Source organism: Furipterus horrens, unplaced genomic scaffold, assembly GCF_987537825.1.
Source record: "Furipterus horrens unplaced genomic scaffold, mFurHor1.1.pri manual_scaffold_9, whole genome shotgun sequence".
NCBI classification, from domain to species: domain Eukaryota; kingdom Metazoa; phylum Chordata; class Mammalia; order Chiroptera; family Furipteridae; genus Furipterus; species Furipterus horrens.
In genome coordinates, this window is record NW_028327179.1 from 97,207,746 (window position 1) to 97,225,734 (window position 17,989).

General features: G+C 40.3%; 1 protein-coding gene across 1 annotated transcript; it reads right to left on the bottom strand.

Annotated features, from left to right (window-relative positions):
* Positions 1-6,016: 6,016 nt before the first annotated feature.
* On the bottom strand, positions 6,017-6,789 carry LOC150002300 (phospholipid hydroperoxide glutathione peroxidase-like). The gene has a single exon (XM_090286847.1). It carries the CDS (start codon positions 6,749-6,751, stop codon positions 6,239-6,241), a length of 513 nt encoding a protein of 170 aa, XP_090142973.1. The 5' UTR covers positions 6,752-6,789; the 3' UTR covers positions 6,017-6,238.
* Between the last annotated feature and the right edge of the window lie 11,200 nt (positions 6,790-17,989).

A 17,989-nucleotide genomic window follows, 5' to 3' on the forward strand; every position in this document is an offset into this window, starting at 1 on the left:
TTTGTGTGTGTGTGCGTGCACATGAATAGCAGTTATTTTTCTAAAAAATAATGGGATGACTGAGATCCAGGATATGAACATTTTCAAGTTTCCAGACATCAACAATTTGTTTTCCATATGGGTTGTTGCAATTTCTGTGCTGACAGTTGCTACCCTTTCCTATTCTTGCCAACCGCTTATATTTTAAGAGGTTAAGAACATTAAGAGTCAGCTATGTGTGCGACAGTATAGCTTTGGTTTTTAATTGCACTTTTCATGCACTTGGTCCTGGTTACCAACCAAGACCCAGGCCATTTTGGCTGCTGTGCTCTTCTGCGATGCTTTAATGGGAGCCACCCAGGGAACTTTCTGGGTTCTAGACATAGTCCTCTTTGCCCCCAATGTTGGCAGAAAGCTAGTTTCTCTTGGTAATCGGGACCAGTTACTCCAGAAGTGAAGCAGCCCTGTTTTCCAGTTGGTTCATTGGGAAGCAAAGAGCCCAGAATGTCCAAGTTAACAGTTGATCTCACTGTTTTGTGGAACCGTCGGTTCGTAGCCTGGTGACAGCATTCGCCCCTAGCAACCATGACATCTACACCAGCAGAGTTCGTGATGCTATGACTGGGAGCCAAAGTTCTGTGAATGAATTATTAAGTAAAACAGTGAGAGATACCATTTCCACTTCCATCCCTTGATGCTTAGAGTTGCTATTTTTGCAAGAGGGAAGACAGCACCTTATAATGGCCCCTGATATGAAGCATATACTTCATCCTATAAGACACCTGTCTTACCCTAGTTTTTAATGATGCAGACTCTGCACTGTCCTGTAACTGTCTTCATTAAGCAATTCCATTTTTCAATTAGATCTGAGGCTTCTATGTGAAAGGGTATGTGGGAAGGCCACTCCAGTACATAGGCAGGAGCCCATAGCGGCACTTCCTCTGCACCGAAATGAGCTCCTTGACCAGAAGAAATGTTGTCAATGTCATGGCGTCATCACTGGCTATGAATTTGCCTTTTCTGTCTGCAGGGCTCTGTCAGTCCCCCATCCATGGGCTCATGGGATGCCTTATCCTCTATCTTGTAACTGTGGACATTCCATGACCATTAATTATCTGCCCCGATGGCCAGTTTGTTCATTAACTCATTGAGCAATCACTGGACAGAACCAGCTTGGAGAAGAGGCTGATTGAGACGCACAAAGAATCTCACATTGTCCTCTGCAGATGCTGTTGGGTGAACATTGGAAGAGGACATGAGTATTTTCATTGTCTGCTCATTCCGAGCAGCTCATCAACGACTTTCTTCCCTAGATTCCCTGGTCACCAATTTCCTAATTCTGTTCTTGCAATCTGTTACCACCCGTCAAATCAATACCAACCGCAAAGGAATAAGTTACAATTTATATTTCTGGCCATCCTTAGTCCTGGAAAAAATGACCAAAAAATGTACCACATGAAGTTCTGCTTGTGGAGAGGATTTTCTATGAGTATTTCTGGGCTACCCCTTGAGTGGGGCAAGTCATGCCATAACTGCCCCCTTTCAAATGGTCCCCGCATATCTCGTAGAACCGGGAATTTAGAAACTGAGAGAACAGGGTTCTTCAGTGCTGACACGCACATCCCTGAAACTACAGCAGCCACGGACACACCGAACGGAGTGCTATGATGAAGCATTTGGCCACCCTGAGCCACAAGACCCAAGAGTCACCACCAATATGAGGGAGACCCCGGCTAGGGGGACACCAGAGACTAAATTGCAGTGTGTGGTGTCAGTATCCTATCCCCTGATGGGATTGCTGCAAAACAGAAAAAACAGAAACAAGAGGAAGCCCTCCCCTCCTTTTTCATCTTTGGAGAGCCTCTGCAGTATTACGGGCGGAGCTTAGCAGTAAGCCGTCTTGCAAAGGAGGAATACAGTTTGCAGGATCACGGTTCCGTATCCTTAAGAAGGGCAAAGGAGGTTGGTTTGGAGCTGCGGCAATGCATTAATAACTGGCACACCTGGATTATTACTTAAAATAGCTTCAAGATGTTTTTTATTGGATTTTCAAGTTGCTGCTTCTGCTTATTAACTTTTCCCATTATCTGTTTTTTCTTTTTCTTATTAACGATTTTCTCTCTGAAAACATGAATATTAGTTCTTCATCAGTGACATGGGTTAAAAATATTTTCTCCCAGTCTGTGTCTTGTTTCCTCACATTTTGTAGGTATTTTTACTTTTTCTTACTATTTCTCTCTCTCTAAAATTATGGTTACTAATTCTCCATCTGTAATAGAGGTTGCAAGAGTCTCATCTTAGTATCTGGCTTGTTTTTTGTTCGTGATTTTAATTCAGAAGCATTTGAAGTTAAATGTAGAATAACATTTTTTTTTTTAGTAAATGTTTTATTTGGAAATAATATTAGATATACAGAAAATTTCAAAGACAGTACCAAGTTCCAGTATTTTGCTCACCCAACTGTTAATATCATATTACCCAAGAGCCTCTGTCAAAATTAATACATTGACTTTGTTATATTACTGGTAACTAAACTCCAGAATGTATTTAGATATCATCTGTTAATGTCCTTATTCTGTTCCAGGATCCAATTCAGAGTAACAGATTTTGTTTAATTTTCATGTCATTCCAGTATCCTCTGGCCTGGGGCAGTCTCCTAATTATTATTGTTATTAATACCTTTGATGATCTTAATAAGCATTGGCCCCCAATTAGGTTTGTCTTATATCTATAAGGATTAGACAAGGGTCATGGGGATTGGAAATGGTATCACAGACGTGAAATGTTATCACAGACATGAAATGTTCTCTTACATAATGTCAGTGAGTACATGATATTCATATGACATTACTGATGTTGATTTTTATCACATGATTAAGACAATTTCAGCCAGGTTTCTCCTCTGTAAAATTAGCATTCTTCCTCTTTTCATACTCTGTTCTTTAGAAGTGAGTCACGAAGTCTAGCTAATCCACAAGAGGAGTGAAGGGCCAGGAATTAGTTACACATATATTATTTGTAATTCTTCTGTAAGAAAGCTATATCTTTTTGCTTTTGTTTATTCATTCGTGTCTTTGTTTATTCAGTCATTAGTCACTATTTACATCAGTGTGAATTTAGGGATATTTATTTTATAATTTGGGTTATAATCCTATGCCACCTTATTGCTTCTTTTTATACAATTGTTCCAGCTTTGGACGTGGGGAGCTTTTTAAGGTCGGTTTCCCTTTTTCTTTAAAATACCCCCCTTTTTACGGTCTATTTCTTGAGGCTTTCTTTACCTGCAGATACGATAAGATGCTCAAGGCCCATTTTGTATTTTCCCTGCCCCAACCCTAGAATCAGACATTTCTCTACGATTTCTTGTTCCTTCTTGTTCCTTCTATTCGAAGTTAGAAACTAGAGCTCTGGGCTCTGCATATGCTCCTTGGTGTTGGGCTGTCGTTCCCTCTAAGCCCTTCTGGCAGTCAGAGCTCAGGAGTGTATGTCTGTATAATGTCCTCTTATCTCTAATTGTTTACACCCCTGTCTGTTTATTGAACTACCCTCTATTTATATTATTCATATTACTCCATCTCTCCCTCCCTCCCTCTCTCTCTACACACACATAGACACACACACACACACACACACACACACACACGTGCGCGCATGCGCAATATTTAGGGTGTGTGTATTCAATGGAATAAATCCATTCTTTCTCCAGTTATTACTAATGTTCCTTTTTTATATATGGCAATTGAGATAGCCACATATTCTTCTTTTTCTAAGATTAAAAAAAAAAGTCTTCCTTGTCCTTAGCTTTTGCGGAGTATTTAAGAATAATGCCAATGCTCCCATCCTCCCTGGATCTCCCGTGGTGGGTTCCGTGGGCTGGTACAGAATCCGCGGAGGAACTCCAGGTCACGCGCCCCACGCAGTGTTGGCAGTCGATGACCGGAGAGGTTTGGGGACCTCAAAGGAAATCCTCCGTGAAGTAGCTGAGGAGATTCTATAAAGAAACGTGGTCCTTCCATGTCAGGGCCCGCCTCGCACGCACTAGTGTTCCGTGTACGGGGTGGGGCCAAGGTGGGTTCACAGTTGTGAAGATGCAAAACGCAGCATTTATTCGTGTATTATTTTCCATACAAACAACAGTAAACCTATCCCACTCCTCCCGCCCCCTGTATCCTACTGGTTTCAGTGGGACACAAGGCTGTTTTTTTTTACTCATTTTGTAACGTCAGTCAGTGCAGTCAAGTAAGAAACTCAAAAGGCACCTTTAAGGAAAAACTTAATTTAACATTGGACTTATCACTGTATTTTTATTTGGGGGGGAAAAAAGAAAACAGCTTACTTTTCTGTTTTTGTTTCTTCACTGATAAAAGCCCTGTTTCTTCTACTTTAATAATTATTGCAGTGCCTGATCATTTAAACTAATAAAATTTGGTAGTGTTCATATGTTAGCAATACTGTGTACTAGATACTTTGCAAAGTGTTTTGGCTGTGAGTGAATAGACAGAAACTCATTAAAATTAACAGAGAGAAAATGGCTGACTTTGTCTCTGAAGGCCATAAAGGCAAACAAATACACACTCACCTAATTTCAATATCCCTGACCCCCAACATCAGGAGATTATCATCTTTCTTTATTAACTGGAGCTATAGCACCGTGACTGTACTTAAAGATAGTGATATTAATGATGGCCTGGGAAGATATCGCTTATTTTTATGAGAGTCCACATCAAAGCGGTGTCCTCACATTGCACATTCTTGGATTCAATATTGATCGTCCTCCATCATCCCGACCGGCATAAACACGGTCGTACACTTTTATTAAAAATACTTTAACCTGACAGCCAAAGCATTACCGCCTACACTTCCTTATAGCATATTTTGGTTATCTTTATTTCACTTAAGAAACTTTAAATTCAGTAAAAATATTTAAAAAACTTTGAAGCTAGCCATTGTTGATAGGAGGAAAACAATAAAACAAGATAAATAGGAGTTTAGCAACACCATCAGAAACACCAAAGGACAGAGGACAAGGATAATCTAGACTGTCAGAAAGCCAAGATGTCATCTTTTTGTTTCTCCATGAGGATGAATTCATTTCATTATCAAGGATTAGTGATGCTGCGGAAATCAGATCCCAGGGAACGTGGCACCACCTCTGGACAATACTTTTCAGTGGGAAATCTGAACTCTGTGTCTGTGTTTCAATGAACTGTGGCGTGGTGTCACACCCTTTGTTCTTCCCTTTTTTGTGACTTAGTAAATCGATCGGCTTGCAGTAACTGACTTTTGTTTTTTTAATTTAAAGAGGTATTTAATTGTGTTCATAAAAGAATGAACACATGCCTTGATTTTATTAGTGTTGCACATCTCCTTGTAGAAATCTATTTTTAGTAAAAATCTGTTTTTCTTTTAACCAAAACATCTGTCAGAGGAGTTGATTATTGTCCTGTAAATCCTTAATAGAACACCACACCAGGCAGTTTTGTATCATTTTAGGAATCATCACAGTGCCTGCATTATGCTTTTATTAAAAAGTATTTAGCATTTAATAATGTAATTTTCTATAAGATAACTTATTTGGAAAGAAAGAGCAGGGGAAATATATCAGGTTTCCAAAATAGCCTCAGAGAAGCAGAGTTTGGAAGGCAGTTTCCAGGATTTAGGGGGATGGGAAAATACGAAATTGTCACTCAATGAGTATAAACTTCCAGTTACACATGATAACTTTTTATTTTTTGTATATCGTAACTGTACTCTTAGATCAGTGGTTTTCTGAGCTAGCTATTAAAATTGATATATGCAAGAGCCTCGAGTTTTCATAGCATGAAGACAAAATTAAGTGAAATCAGTGTAACAACACTGTTTATCATAATTTTAAGCAAAACTATTGGACACGCTCCAGGGAAGGGTTTTTTTTTTTTATGGTAATTCTATCATCTTATTCAAGACCTCCAGTTCTATAAAATAAAGCTGCATTTGGTGGGAAGAATGTCTACCGACCATTTCCTGAAGCCAGCTTTTCTTTCTTTCTTTTTTTTTTTTTTTTTCCAATTTGTATGTTTTATTCCCACAAGACAGCCAGGGGGTGGGGATGCTGAGCTCCGAGCCAGGCTGAGGACCTTCCTCCGGCAGGGGTGCACGCCAGGTTCTCAGGTCTGCCCCACCAGCTGGCTGGTTTTTAGACAGACTGTCATGGGTGCCGGGTGGAAGGCTCCGAGGGGCATGGGTGGTGGGCTCGGATGGGAGGTATACACCTGTGGAGCTACAGGTAGCAGGGCAGGTCCTTCTCTATGACCAGAGGCTCTTCCATGGGACCATACCGCTTCACCACGCAACCGTTCTTGTCAATGAGGAACTTGGTGAAGTTCCATTTGATGGCATTTCCCAGGATGCCCCTTCCCTTGGGCTGGACTTTTATCCACTTCCACAGCGGGTGGGCGTCATCCCCATTCACACAGATCTTGCTATACATATCAAATTTGACATTATAGCCGGCAGCAAACGCTTTGATCTCTGCATTAGTCCCTGGCTCCTGCCTCCCGAACTGGTTGCAAGGGAAAGCCAGGATCCGTAAACCACACTCAGCATATCGGGCGTGCAGGTCGACGAGCTGAGTGTAGTTTACGTCTGTTTTGCCTCATTGCGAGGCTACGTTCGTGACGATGCACACGACGCCCCGGTACTTGTCCAGGTTAACCATGTGCCCATCGATGTCCTTGGCTGAGAACTCGTGCATGGACTGAGCACAGCGCCAGTCGTCACGGGACCCACACATGGTGTTGACCAGGCCTGGCGCTCCCAGAGCCCCGCACAGAAGAGCCGGCCCAGCTTTTCTTTCTTAATGAACATTCTGTTTCTCGAAGAGCTTAGACGGTGGCGGCCTCTCTGAGGTTCGGGTCAGAGCGTGTCCCCTCGGTGCCCGGTGATCAGAGCCCATCAAGCAAGTTCCCGTGCGCTGAGCTTGCATGGCCAGATGTAAGCAGTTCGTGATCCAGGTTCCAAGGAGCTGCTTTTCGGTGCTGATGGCCAAAGTGGGAGATATTAATTGCACTCCTTAGCGTTTCAGCCTCTTCGGCTGAATGAGATGTTTCGTGATTTCCCCAGGAGCAGGGAGCTTGATGTGGAAATATATTTCATGACAGATTGATAAAAAGGGCAGGCTATTAAAACATATTTTAGATTCTGGAATACAAACAAGAACAAATCATAAAGGGTCTTATTTTCTCTCTCCAGTACAAGTAAATTACTTTCTAAGGATTATCTTTCTTTTTCTAACATTTCCAGTTTTTTTGCAAAACTATTTTTGTTTCTCACCTATTTTGTCAATTATAGAAATAAATAATATATTCTATGTGAGTTTTTTGTTTAGCAATGATCAGCAGTGATAACTATAATTTATGGGTGTTCAGGTTGGGGGGTAAATAATGGAAAATAGCTACATATTTGAGTTTATGTGTTATTGATTGTGGTGTTTGTTATCAGTTGTGTGCCCCCAAAGATATCCACACATTAATTAAGCAGTGGACCCGGTGAAGATGTTGCCTCATGTGGTAAAGGAGACTTGACAGATAGGAATTAAGGCTAGGGATCTTTATACAGAATATTATCCTGGATATATGGAAAGGCACAATATCTGGGTTGGCAGAAGTCAGATTTCAAGAGTGATGAGGGTTGGAAACACATTTTCTGGCTTTGAGACAGAGGCCCACGGGCGAGGACCGCAGCATGGCCTCGAGAGAGTAAGCGTGGCAAAGACATTAGATTCTGCTCACAACAGGCCTGGGCTTGGAGGGAGATTACCCCCAGAGACTCTCGGTAGCCCAGTCGTGGAGGCCTTGACTTCCATAACCTGGGATGGAGCAGCCAGCTCAGCCAACCCAGACTCCCCCCTTTCAGACCTGTGCGATGGCAAATTTATGTTCCTTAAGGGGCTAAGCTAATGGTAATTTATGTCAGGCAGAGGAAGCGAATGTACTAATTTATGGCCTACCTATTTTCAAAAATGATTTGAGGTGAATTTTAATATATACAGATGCACTACTATGTCATAATGGAATTCTTTAATAATTTAAAATTAATAACATTTAACATCTATAAAATAAGGATCAATTTGCTTAGCATGGAGTCACCAGAAAGAAAATCCAGCTAACTAAAAAGGATACCAGTTTTTCTGAAGAAATATACTTGTCTGTGATGTACTTTTAAAAATTTCCGTCAGAACTGGGTGGTAAGAAGTGCTGGCTTTCTGAAGCAACGTAGAATTGGTTCCTGTTTGCTCCATTGATAGGAGATACTGTGCATAGTGTTATTTGTTTCATATATATTTGTAAAAATCCAGTGGGTAAAGCCATAAAGAGCTTTCTCTTTGGGAAAATATTTAAAAGGGTTTACATTTTTCTAATAGGTACAGGGAAGTTCAGTTTTCAAAGGCAGTGTTTTTCTAAAAATTTGGACATTTTATAGAGTTTTTCAAGTACCTTGGAAAAAAGTTGCTCATAACATTGCTAACTACTTGAAATCTAGGAAGAGTAGATGTCATTGTCATTCCTGACGTTCATGAATTGTACTCTTTCCTTCTGTTCTGCTATAAAATCTTCCAGTATTGACTTTTAAAGAGTCAGCTCTTTGCTTTTTTTTTCTTTCTGAAGAATAGTTTGAGGTTTCTCTTCTCTTTATCTCTGGTTTCCCTGATTTGCTTATTATGCACCTTAGTGTGCTTGTGTTTATTTTATTTAGGTATTCTCATCTTTCTTGAATGTCTGGTGTTATAGTTTTAATTAAACTTGGGAATATTTTGGCCATTTTTAAAAATTATTCTTTTTCTTCCTTATTTTGAGATTCCAATTTTAGTTATTTTACATCAGTTAATGTTTTTCTACAGGTAATTGGAGTCTCCCTTCCTTCCTTCCTTCCTTCCTTCCTTCCTTCCTTCCTTCCTTCCTTCCTTCTGTGTGGGTTTTCCCCCTATTCTTTCAGTTTGCATAGATACTATATCTTCAAATTCACTCAATTCTCCTTTCTTGTATCATCAGCTGTTAAGACCACTTAGTGAATTTCTCACTCTTGTTAATGTATTTTTAAGCAGTAGACTTTCCATTGCGTCCTTTTCATAAGGAGCTGGTCTCTTTTATCACGATATTGATGTTTTTCTGTCTTAGTGCTCTTTGTAATAGTGGTTTGTAATCCTATTTGTTAATTCCATCATCCGTGATATTTCTGGGTCTGTTTTATTTGCCTGATTCTCTACTTCGTGAGACATCCTTTCCTGCTTTACATATTTCTTAATTTTTATTGCAGGCTGGACATTATGAAAGTTATATTATTAAGCTTGAGGGTGGACCAAAGTTCAGGGGCCTGTACGGAGGAGAGAGTTTGACTGAAGTTAGGTAAGGCCAAGCCACTTGGTGAAATCCAATACTCATAAACCTCATCTGTGCAGATGCTGTGGTTTTGCTGAGGACCAACGCACGGCACGGGGCAGAGTCTCTGCCGGCTGCATAGAGAAAGGGTGGTGCCCGGTCCCCGAGTTCCTGCCCCTGAAGCCCCCTGGCTTGTTTCCTCTGTCACCAAAACCTTTGCCCATCAAAAGCAACTGCAGGTCTCTGTCCTCAACCACTCGAATGCAGCTCGTGGGAGCGTTCGGTGGTCCGTGTGGCTTAGCACATATGAGACATTCTCGCAGGCATTACCTTGTACGTGTGATGAGACACACGTATGATCTTGTGTGTATAATGTTACACTTAGCTCGCAGGCCGACGCTCAATCCACTGAGCCAAACCAGCCAGGGCACATCAGAGAAGGAAAACTCTGACTCCAAAAAACCTCCGCTGCCTTGCGGCATACCTCTTCAGGGGAAAGGCTAAGGGAGTAAACCCCGACAGAAAATCCGGAGCCGGAGTCCCTAAGGCGGTTTGACGTTGTAGTCAACACCGGCAACTCCTGCGGCGCACCTGAAGCCAAGCTGTATCGACTCCGTCTTTCCCTTGGACCCTTCAGCTGCGAAGAGAGGGGGGGTCTGCTGCATGGGCAACAGCAGACCCTCCATATCACCCTGCCCAGGCTCTGTAGCTTCAGCTTCACTGGAGAGGACACTCCAGCGTCATCGGAAGATGTCGATTCAACACGGGAGGATCACTCCCGAGTCGGACTGCACAGCCATTCTCGGCGGTGCAGATAGACTCTTAAGAAGCTACACCATCGTCTCTCGAGACGGACGGCTGCCGACGACGACGAAACCTCATCTCATTTATTTCCTTTATATTACGGATCAAATTCTTCAGTGGCTTTTTCCCAATGTCAAAAACTATTTTTTTCCATAAAGTTTTCCAATTATCACCTTGTTTACAGGGGACAGGCAAGTCCACTCTGTTGCCTTTTCCAAGGATGAAAAATGATGAATAGACCTGTTAAAATGTATCCGCATCTTTCAGAAGCCTTGGCAAACACGTGACTCTTGAACCTCTAGCTGTAGAATTATTTTGTTGGCATCAGGATCGAAATCTTCCACTGCCTTGTCTACTGGGCAGAAGAGTCAGGGACTCAGGTTTCATCGAATCATAGTAGCAAATGTCACAGCACAGACATGAGGGGAGACTGACATGTGAAAGACGGAAAAGCAGAATATGTTGACCGTTGCTTTTATACAATATTTTTCTCTTTTTTTTACAAAAATAGAGACTGGTATGTTTTGATTAGATATTTAAAGTGACAGAATTGAAAAAGAAAGATTTCTGTTTGAGATCAGAAAACATATATATGCTTCTAGACTGAGTGAATACATTATTTGGAAGAAAGCTGGAGGATAGAATGGAAAATATTGACAGAGAAGAACTCAAAGCTAGAAAAATATTGGATGAAGGAAATAGGGGTGGCGGGTGAAATTTGCTTTGGAAGGAACAGGCATATTGCTTTATCTAACTCAAGAAGAGAAACACAGAAAATTTGTTATTGACGTCTTAGCATGTGTCAGACATTAGTGCATGCTAATTCATTCAGTGTTCATGAGACAACTAGGCAAACATGACTGTTCCTGTTACAAAAACGACACATTGAGATTTGAGAGCGGAAGTAACTGGTACATCCTCCATCAGCAGCCCGCGTGAGTCTTCTACAGCGAAAGCATGTCAGGTTCTTTTTCGACGTCAAGACCTCCAGCGAGTCCCTGCCCTACACACGTCAAAAGCCATGTGCTCTAGCTGACAAGGTCCACCCACTCCGACTTCCACCTGTTGGTCTGAACTCCTCTCCTACCTCTTTTTTTATGGCGGCCTCTCCTTCAGCCACTTGGGCCTGCCTTCTCCTCTCCTCCAAATGCTTGAAGCCACTCCCCTTCCAAAGCCTTTGCACCTACTGTTCAACCAGGAACCGCCATGTTTTCTTCTTCCATGACCTCAGTCATGCTTCTGCTCAAATGTTATTTCTCCAGAGTGCCCTTTCTGCCCATTTTATTGAAAAGCATACTTCTATCATTTTCCATCACATTTCACTTTTTACACCGCTCTCTAGCTCCCCACGTAATTTCTGTCACATCCACTAGAATAGATGTTCCACAGGCAAGGCACATGGTTTTGCTTGTTCCTTATTATGGGCCCATAGTCTAGATCAGTGGTTCTCAGCCTTCCCAATGCCACGACCCTTTAATACAGCTCCTCATGTTGTGGGGACCCCCAACCACAAAATTATTTTTGTTGCTACTTCATAACTGTAATTTTGCTTCTGTTATGAATCGGAATGTAAATAGCTGATATGCAGGATGTATTTTCATTGTTACAAATTGAACATAATTAAAGCATAGTGATTAATCACAAAAACAGTATGTAATTATATATGTGTTTTCCAGTGGTCTTAGGTGACCCCTGTGAAAGGGTCATTCGACCCCCAAAGGGGTTGCAATCCACAGGTTGAGAACCGCTGGTCTAGATGGATACCTGGCACATAGTTGCTGCTCAATAAAAACTTCTTGGTTGCCTAAGTAAACAAGAGAAGAGCCATACAGCCAACAAATCACAAGAACCTTAATTCCAAATTCTTTTTGTATTTATTCCAGCCAAGTAAGAGAAGGTGAGGGTTCTCATATCATGTGGTCTTGAAATCTTGATTAAATAGCAAATAGTATTTTCTTTAGGAATGGCACTTTCCTAATGAAAGCGTTATAAAGCAGATCCTGACATCTTGACTCTTTTTATTGTTGTGATAATCATAATTAAAGCTAAGCTGAATAGAAAGCCTCACATAGTGTGCCCTTAAAAATAATTGATAGATAACTTAAGAAAAGATTGGCTTTGAGTACTGGAAAAAAAAATAAGTGAAGAGCAGAATCCAGGCTTCTGAATAGAACACCTAAAATTATATTATGCAGAAATTAAATTTTTACTTCTGAATGTAATTTAAAAAACAAAGTTTTTGTTTCAATGAACTTATTTTTTAATTTGGTTAACTTCTAACACTCTGAAGGCTATTTATATATTCTCTCTCTCTCAGATGTTTCTTTACACAGGAAGAGACTTTTTGGGAACATAATGTATTTTCCTAGATGATGTTTATTATTTAGGGGTTTACAGAGGATAGGTCAGAGCTGAGGAATAGATGAGCTAGACTAGATTACACATTTGAAGAAATCCATGAGTACATAAACTAAATCACCTTTAAAAATGAAGCAGATTTGTTGAATACTTATGTCTAATTTCCATTACAGCTTTTGTATAATGAAGTTTACCTTGTGACACTTACTGTTTTATTAATCTTTTCTACCTCAGGAGTAAACACAAAGTTTGCTTAGCATGTGGGGGACTAAGATTGTTTTACTCTTCACGTGCTTTGATTTTTAAAATTTGGATGTTATTGATTATGGTAGAAAAGCGGTTTATCCATGAGCACAGCGATTTCTCATTCTGTTTACTGAGGGAAGGTTTGAAATGGAAATGCCACCTGCCATTGCGAGGAACCAGTCGTTTATATGTGAGGGCAGCTTTGAATATTTTGTTGGGATTAATGTTGTAAAAACTCTTAGAAAAGCAATAGGTAATGTTTCTACCTATTGTTATTCTGCATCCATTTAAATTTAAAATATTGTTTTTTTTTAAATTTAAACTTCAGAGTAATGATCATAAATATAATAGATTAATGATAGTTTCTGTTATTTAATTATTTTATAAATTTGGCAAGAGAAAAAAGTTAAGCTTTGTCTTTCTATTGACCTCTTGGGCTCATAAAAAGCCATGGTCCTATAGCCATATAATCAGCATAAATCAGGAAAAGCTAAGTAAATCACAAGTTGACTGAAGTTCCTGTGATTTAAAGTGAATATTCTTTGAAGCTTTAAAGAGTTTTTTGATTTTGCTTGATCTGGTTTACCAAAAAAAGCTAATAATGTGTTTCTCCATGCATAGGAGATATGTATATTTATGTAAATAAATGTTATATATGACCCCAAATAAATAATGTGTAATACCGAACTGCAGGAAAAAAATATTGTTTCTGAATAACACTGGTTTTGAGAAAGGGAAAAGAGAATGTGTGTTAAAGTTAAGCTAAAAGGAATCCTAGGTGTTTAATTACATCTCAGAAAGAAAAAAAACACTTAGAATTGAAATACAAACCCTAGTATTCACTTGTTCAGGTCAATTTTGATTTCTCCCGTATTAATAATATTTTATTACATCCAAATTAAGAAAAATTTCTGAAACATAATATTTAATTCCCAATTTATTAATGAATTGATTCTCACATTACATAGAGCTCCTAAAATTATATTAATCAGATTGCAAATAATAAGTTATCAATATAAATACTATCACTAAATCCTGGAATAAAAGTTAGGAGACCTGGGTTTTAAGCCCTTTAAAAATATTGGGAGAAGCAATGTCTCTACCCTGCTACCTCATTTGGAAAATGGATGCAATAATATTTTTCTATTTCAATGAGATTTTTAAGAGAATCAAGTGAACTTTCTCAAAAATATGAATGAGTGATGAATTTTGGAATGAGGAGATAGCCCGAGAAATGAAGACAGCAGGCCTGGCCGTGGACGTATTACTGCGGTTCTAGCAAACAGGTCCGCGGTAGAAGTTATGTGGAGAGTGGAGAACACAGTGGGAGGAGAACTTCCAGCCTAATAAGTAGGATGCAATCTATTGCCCATCAGCAGAAAACATCAATCTCAAAGGAAGAAAAATAAAAGAGAAACACACTGAGTCAGGATGGAGAGTAGAAGGAAAAAGAAATGGAGAGAATTTGGAGCAAATGAAAGAAAGAAGTTTATCATTTTGTAGGTGATTGACTATGGGAGGGGAGGAAAATAGAACACAGAACTGCCAATATTTGTGAGCCTCCAAGAGTCTGAGACCAGCTTTCTGAAAACTATAGTATGTCTTTAATCATATTAAACTGAAGTGAAACAAAGGGAAATGTTTGTCATAACTATATTTCCTTGAAAGAAAAATTATTTGTCTCTCTAGTACAAGCACATATAATCAGATTAAATTGAGTTATGAAAATGCTTAAATGGCTTCTAAGCTTTAGTATATTTTATTTGGGGTTATTATCTGTCAACTAGAATAGATTAATATTTTTAAAAGATTTCAATCACAATGTGTACTCATTTATATAGATTGTAGAAACTAAACCTGGATATTCACTTCTTTTGCGTAGTTCATGTTAAGTTTGGTTTCTGCAAATCTGAAGTTATTTCAGTGTTAGTAATGTCCTTCTTACATCCCCAAACAGCAGGAATTAAATGTCTAAGTGGGCTCGTGGATGCTACTTAAATCAAAGTGACAGAATGACAGAAATGGTTTCAGCAGGAAAAGGAGAGAGTCGTGAAGCCGTGTGACGTGATACAGACCAGAGGGGTAAAGACGGGAACGAATCAGTTGTCTTGGGCCCGGCACTTGCATATGTTAACTCCTCTTTTGGGGTCAACATCTTAATCTCAGTGAACCTCAATCTTGCCATGTGAAAAATGGGGTAATGCTTTATGTGCCTTTTGCAGTCAACAACAACAAAAAACTCCCACAACAACCCAACCCAGATGATGTGCAATCTCTGAAACCCAAGCATATGCCTGTAAGAAGCCGTAATGTTTCTGACGGCACTTTGCGCCGCTTCTATTTTGGGGCGCTACTATGACATTCTGTTTATTTCTTTAGCACAAACTAGTTGCTATAGATGACATTCATGTAGAGCCCTGAAAAAAAAGAGTAATATTCTGTTACTCCAGAAATTCTAGAGAGAAGATCACAAAATGTTGAGACTTGAAATGGAGATTGTACATGGGAAAGAGAATTCTGGCGAGCAGAGGTTGGGGTTAACCGCGTGCTAGGTACGAGTCACATAGCTCTGTAGGGGACAAAGACATGCTATAAATGTGACTCCAGAAAATGCTTGAGGGTAAATGTGCCGTCGGGAAAAGTGTTCCAATGTGGAAAACGGGACGCATTTGTGCTCAGTAAAAAAGACTTTTGAGTAACCCTTTTGAGACAGGAGGAAGGTCATATGTAAGCAGGGTAGTCAAAAGCTTGTTTTAATCACCCTGTCTCTAAATCAGTCTTGGGTCATAGGTTTCCATTTTGGAAGACCCTATTTTCATTTACATTGAGTGATATTAACTGTTTACACTGGCGGAGTTTCCATAGGATCCCATTTGGCAAAGCAAATCATGGGTGCCAAAGACAGTTGAATGTTATTGCTCATGGGGTCTTCGCATACCTGTCCACTCTGAGATACTTCAGGGCAGTGAGTGCTGTGACAGTGGGCAGTTGGGCCAGGCGACAGTCTGACGGTTAAGGTGAGGCAGACCTATTTTGTCGCGATTTTCTATTTGATAAGATTATAGGTAGCACGTTGTTTCAATTTAATGGGATCCCCAAGTATACCTGTAATTAGAGTCTCAGTATTGATTAAGGCCATCAAGGTTGGCAAATAGGTCTATTTCAGCAGATGTTAAAGTTAATTCAGAATCGATTTTGTAGAGGTACAAAAGAGAAAAACACCGTGTTTATCTTGTGTTGTATAACTTCTTTTCGTCAATTTTGGATAACTTTTGGGGAGAAACTGAATTGTGAACCTGTCTTTCAGATGAACTGTTTGTTTGTTTCCAGATTTAAAAAACCATCCAGTTTGTTTATATCCAGATTTCTTTGTTCATCCCCCACCCCGACCCCCCATGGACTTTGTGGAGCTGGGTGTGAGGAATCTCTATAGTCTGCTCACATTTATACATGTTTTCCTCCAGAGAGCTTCAAATCAGTGTCAGGGTTCAAGGTCAAGGCTCAAGGCTTCCTGGCAATGGTAGAATTAACCACCTGGGTGTTTTTTCCTTTAACTCCAAAGATCAGGATCTTCATTTCAGTAGGAGAATTGGTAGCATCATCAGCAACAAGTACCTTTTGTAGGGTTTTAATGAGCCATGTGATTCTAGGACTGTGGCCCTCAACAATGCAAATCTTTAAGTAGCAACTGATCTTTCAATTGTGCCTGAACAGCCATGTGAGGTCTTGATATTGCACGGGGTGTGGTGTTTCCCCTGAGCTTCTATAGAATGGGACCAGTGCTGATTGCGACCCACAGTCAGTCACAGTGGCGGAGTCATTTCCCTGAGCCTGGGGGTAGTCATAGCTCATGCTAGAATTGGGATTAATTTTAGGACACACAAATGAATGTCAGCCAAGTCACATGTCCCACTTTCAGGAGAGTCTTGACCCCATACTTCCGTCCCGAAATAACAAGTAATTATCAAAACTTAGGATCTCTAACAGAGGCTCAGTAGAAATTAGGAAATGCAGCACCAAGTAACACAGCTCAAAGCATAAGCTGTCAGGCAACAGCTCCGAGCACCCGCTTTTCACCGGACCGAGGAGCCAGTCTGCAAATCAGTGTAAGGAAAGAGTGACCCTGGTGGCGGCGACTGCTGTGCAGACGGCCCTTCCACAGGGTCAGCTGCTGTGAAGTAGCTGAATGGCTCTCCGCCCAAAACTTGGTTTCCATGTCAAGCTTCATGACGCCGCGCACACACCAAGAGGGTGTAAAAGGTTCCCTCCTTCCATAATGAGACTTTCCAGGGAGAGCAGGGCATGCTTCCCAGGCTGTTTTCAAAATGGTGGGAGAGAGCCAAGAACAGAGATCAACTTGGGTGTTATTGAGCGTCTGTGGTGAGTTTGACCTGAGGGTCCTTTTACGTAGGCAAGGCCTTGGGTCCTTGGCATCTCCTGCTGGCTCCGCAGGAGGAAGCACCCAACCTTTCTTATTTAAAATTTTTTTTTAAATTTTTTGTTATATTTTTTTCCATTACCATTTATTCCCCTGATACTCCACTCCCCCTGCAATCACCACACTGCTGCCCATGACTGAACTTTTCTTAATAGAGTCCAAGATGTAGGGTAGGAGGAGAGGGAAGAGCAAGGCTGAAAACTGTCGGGAAACATAAAAAAATAAAGTCAGACTCTTTATACCACATCCAGATTGATTTAGAGATTTCATACAGTCACAGACCAGAGACTTATCAGAGATTTTTAGTAAATATCTAAAAGCCATTTCTATGTAACAAAATTGGAGGGCTTGCGTTAGCTGATTTCAAGACCTACTTACAGTAATCAAGACAGCGTGGCATCGATGGAAGCCTCGAGATGGAAGCCTAGTAGATCAAAGGGGCAAATATATCTTAGTGGAAATACACCCACATTGATATGATCAATGAATGTATATCATGGTGCCAATGCAACGCAATTAAGAAAATATAGCTGGCCATGGCCAGGCAGCTCAGATGGTTAGAGCTCTGTCCTGCTATGCCAAGGTTGCAGGTTTGATATCTGGTCAGGGCACATACAAGAAGCAACCAATGAATGCATGAATAAGTGAAGCAAAAAATCAGTGCTTTTTTTTTTTTTTTTCTCTCTCTCTAAAATCAATTAAAAAAATTTAAAAATAGAACTTTTTCAAAAAATGGTGCTAGAACAACCGGACACATATAGCGGATAAAAACAGACTTGACCTTTACCTAACATCATTCACAAGTGTT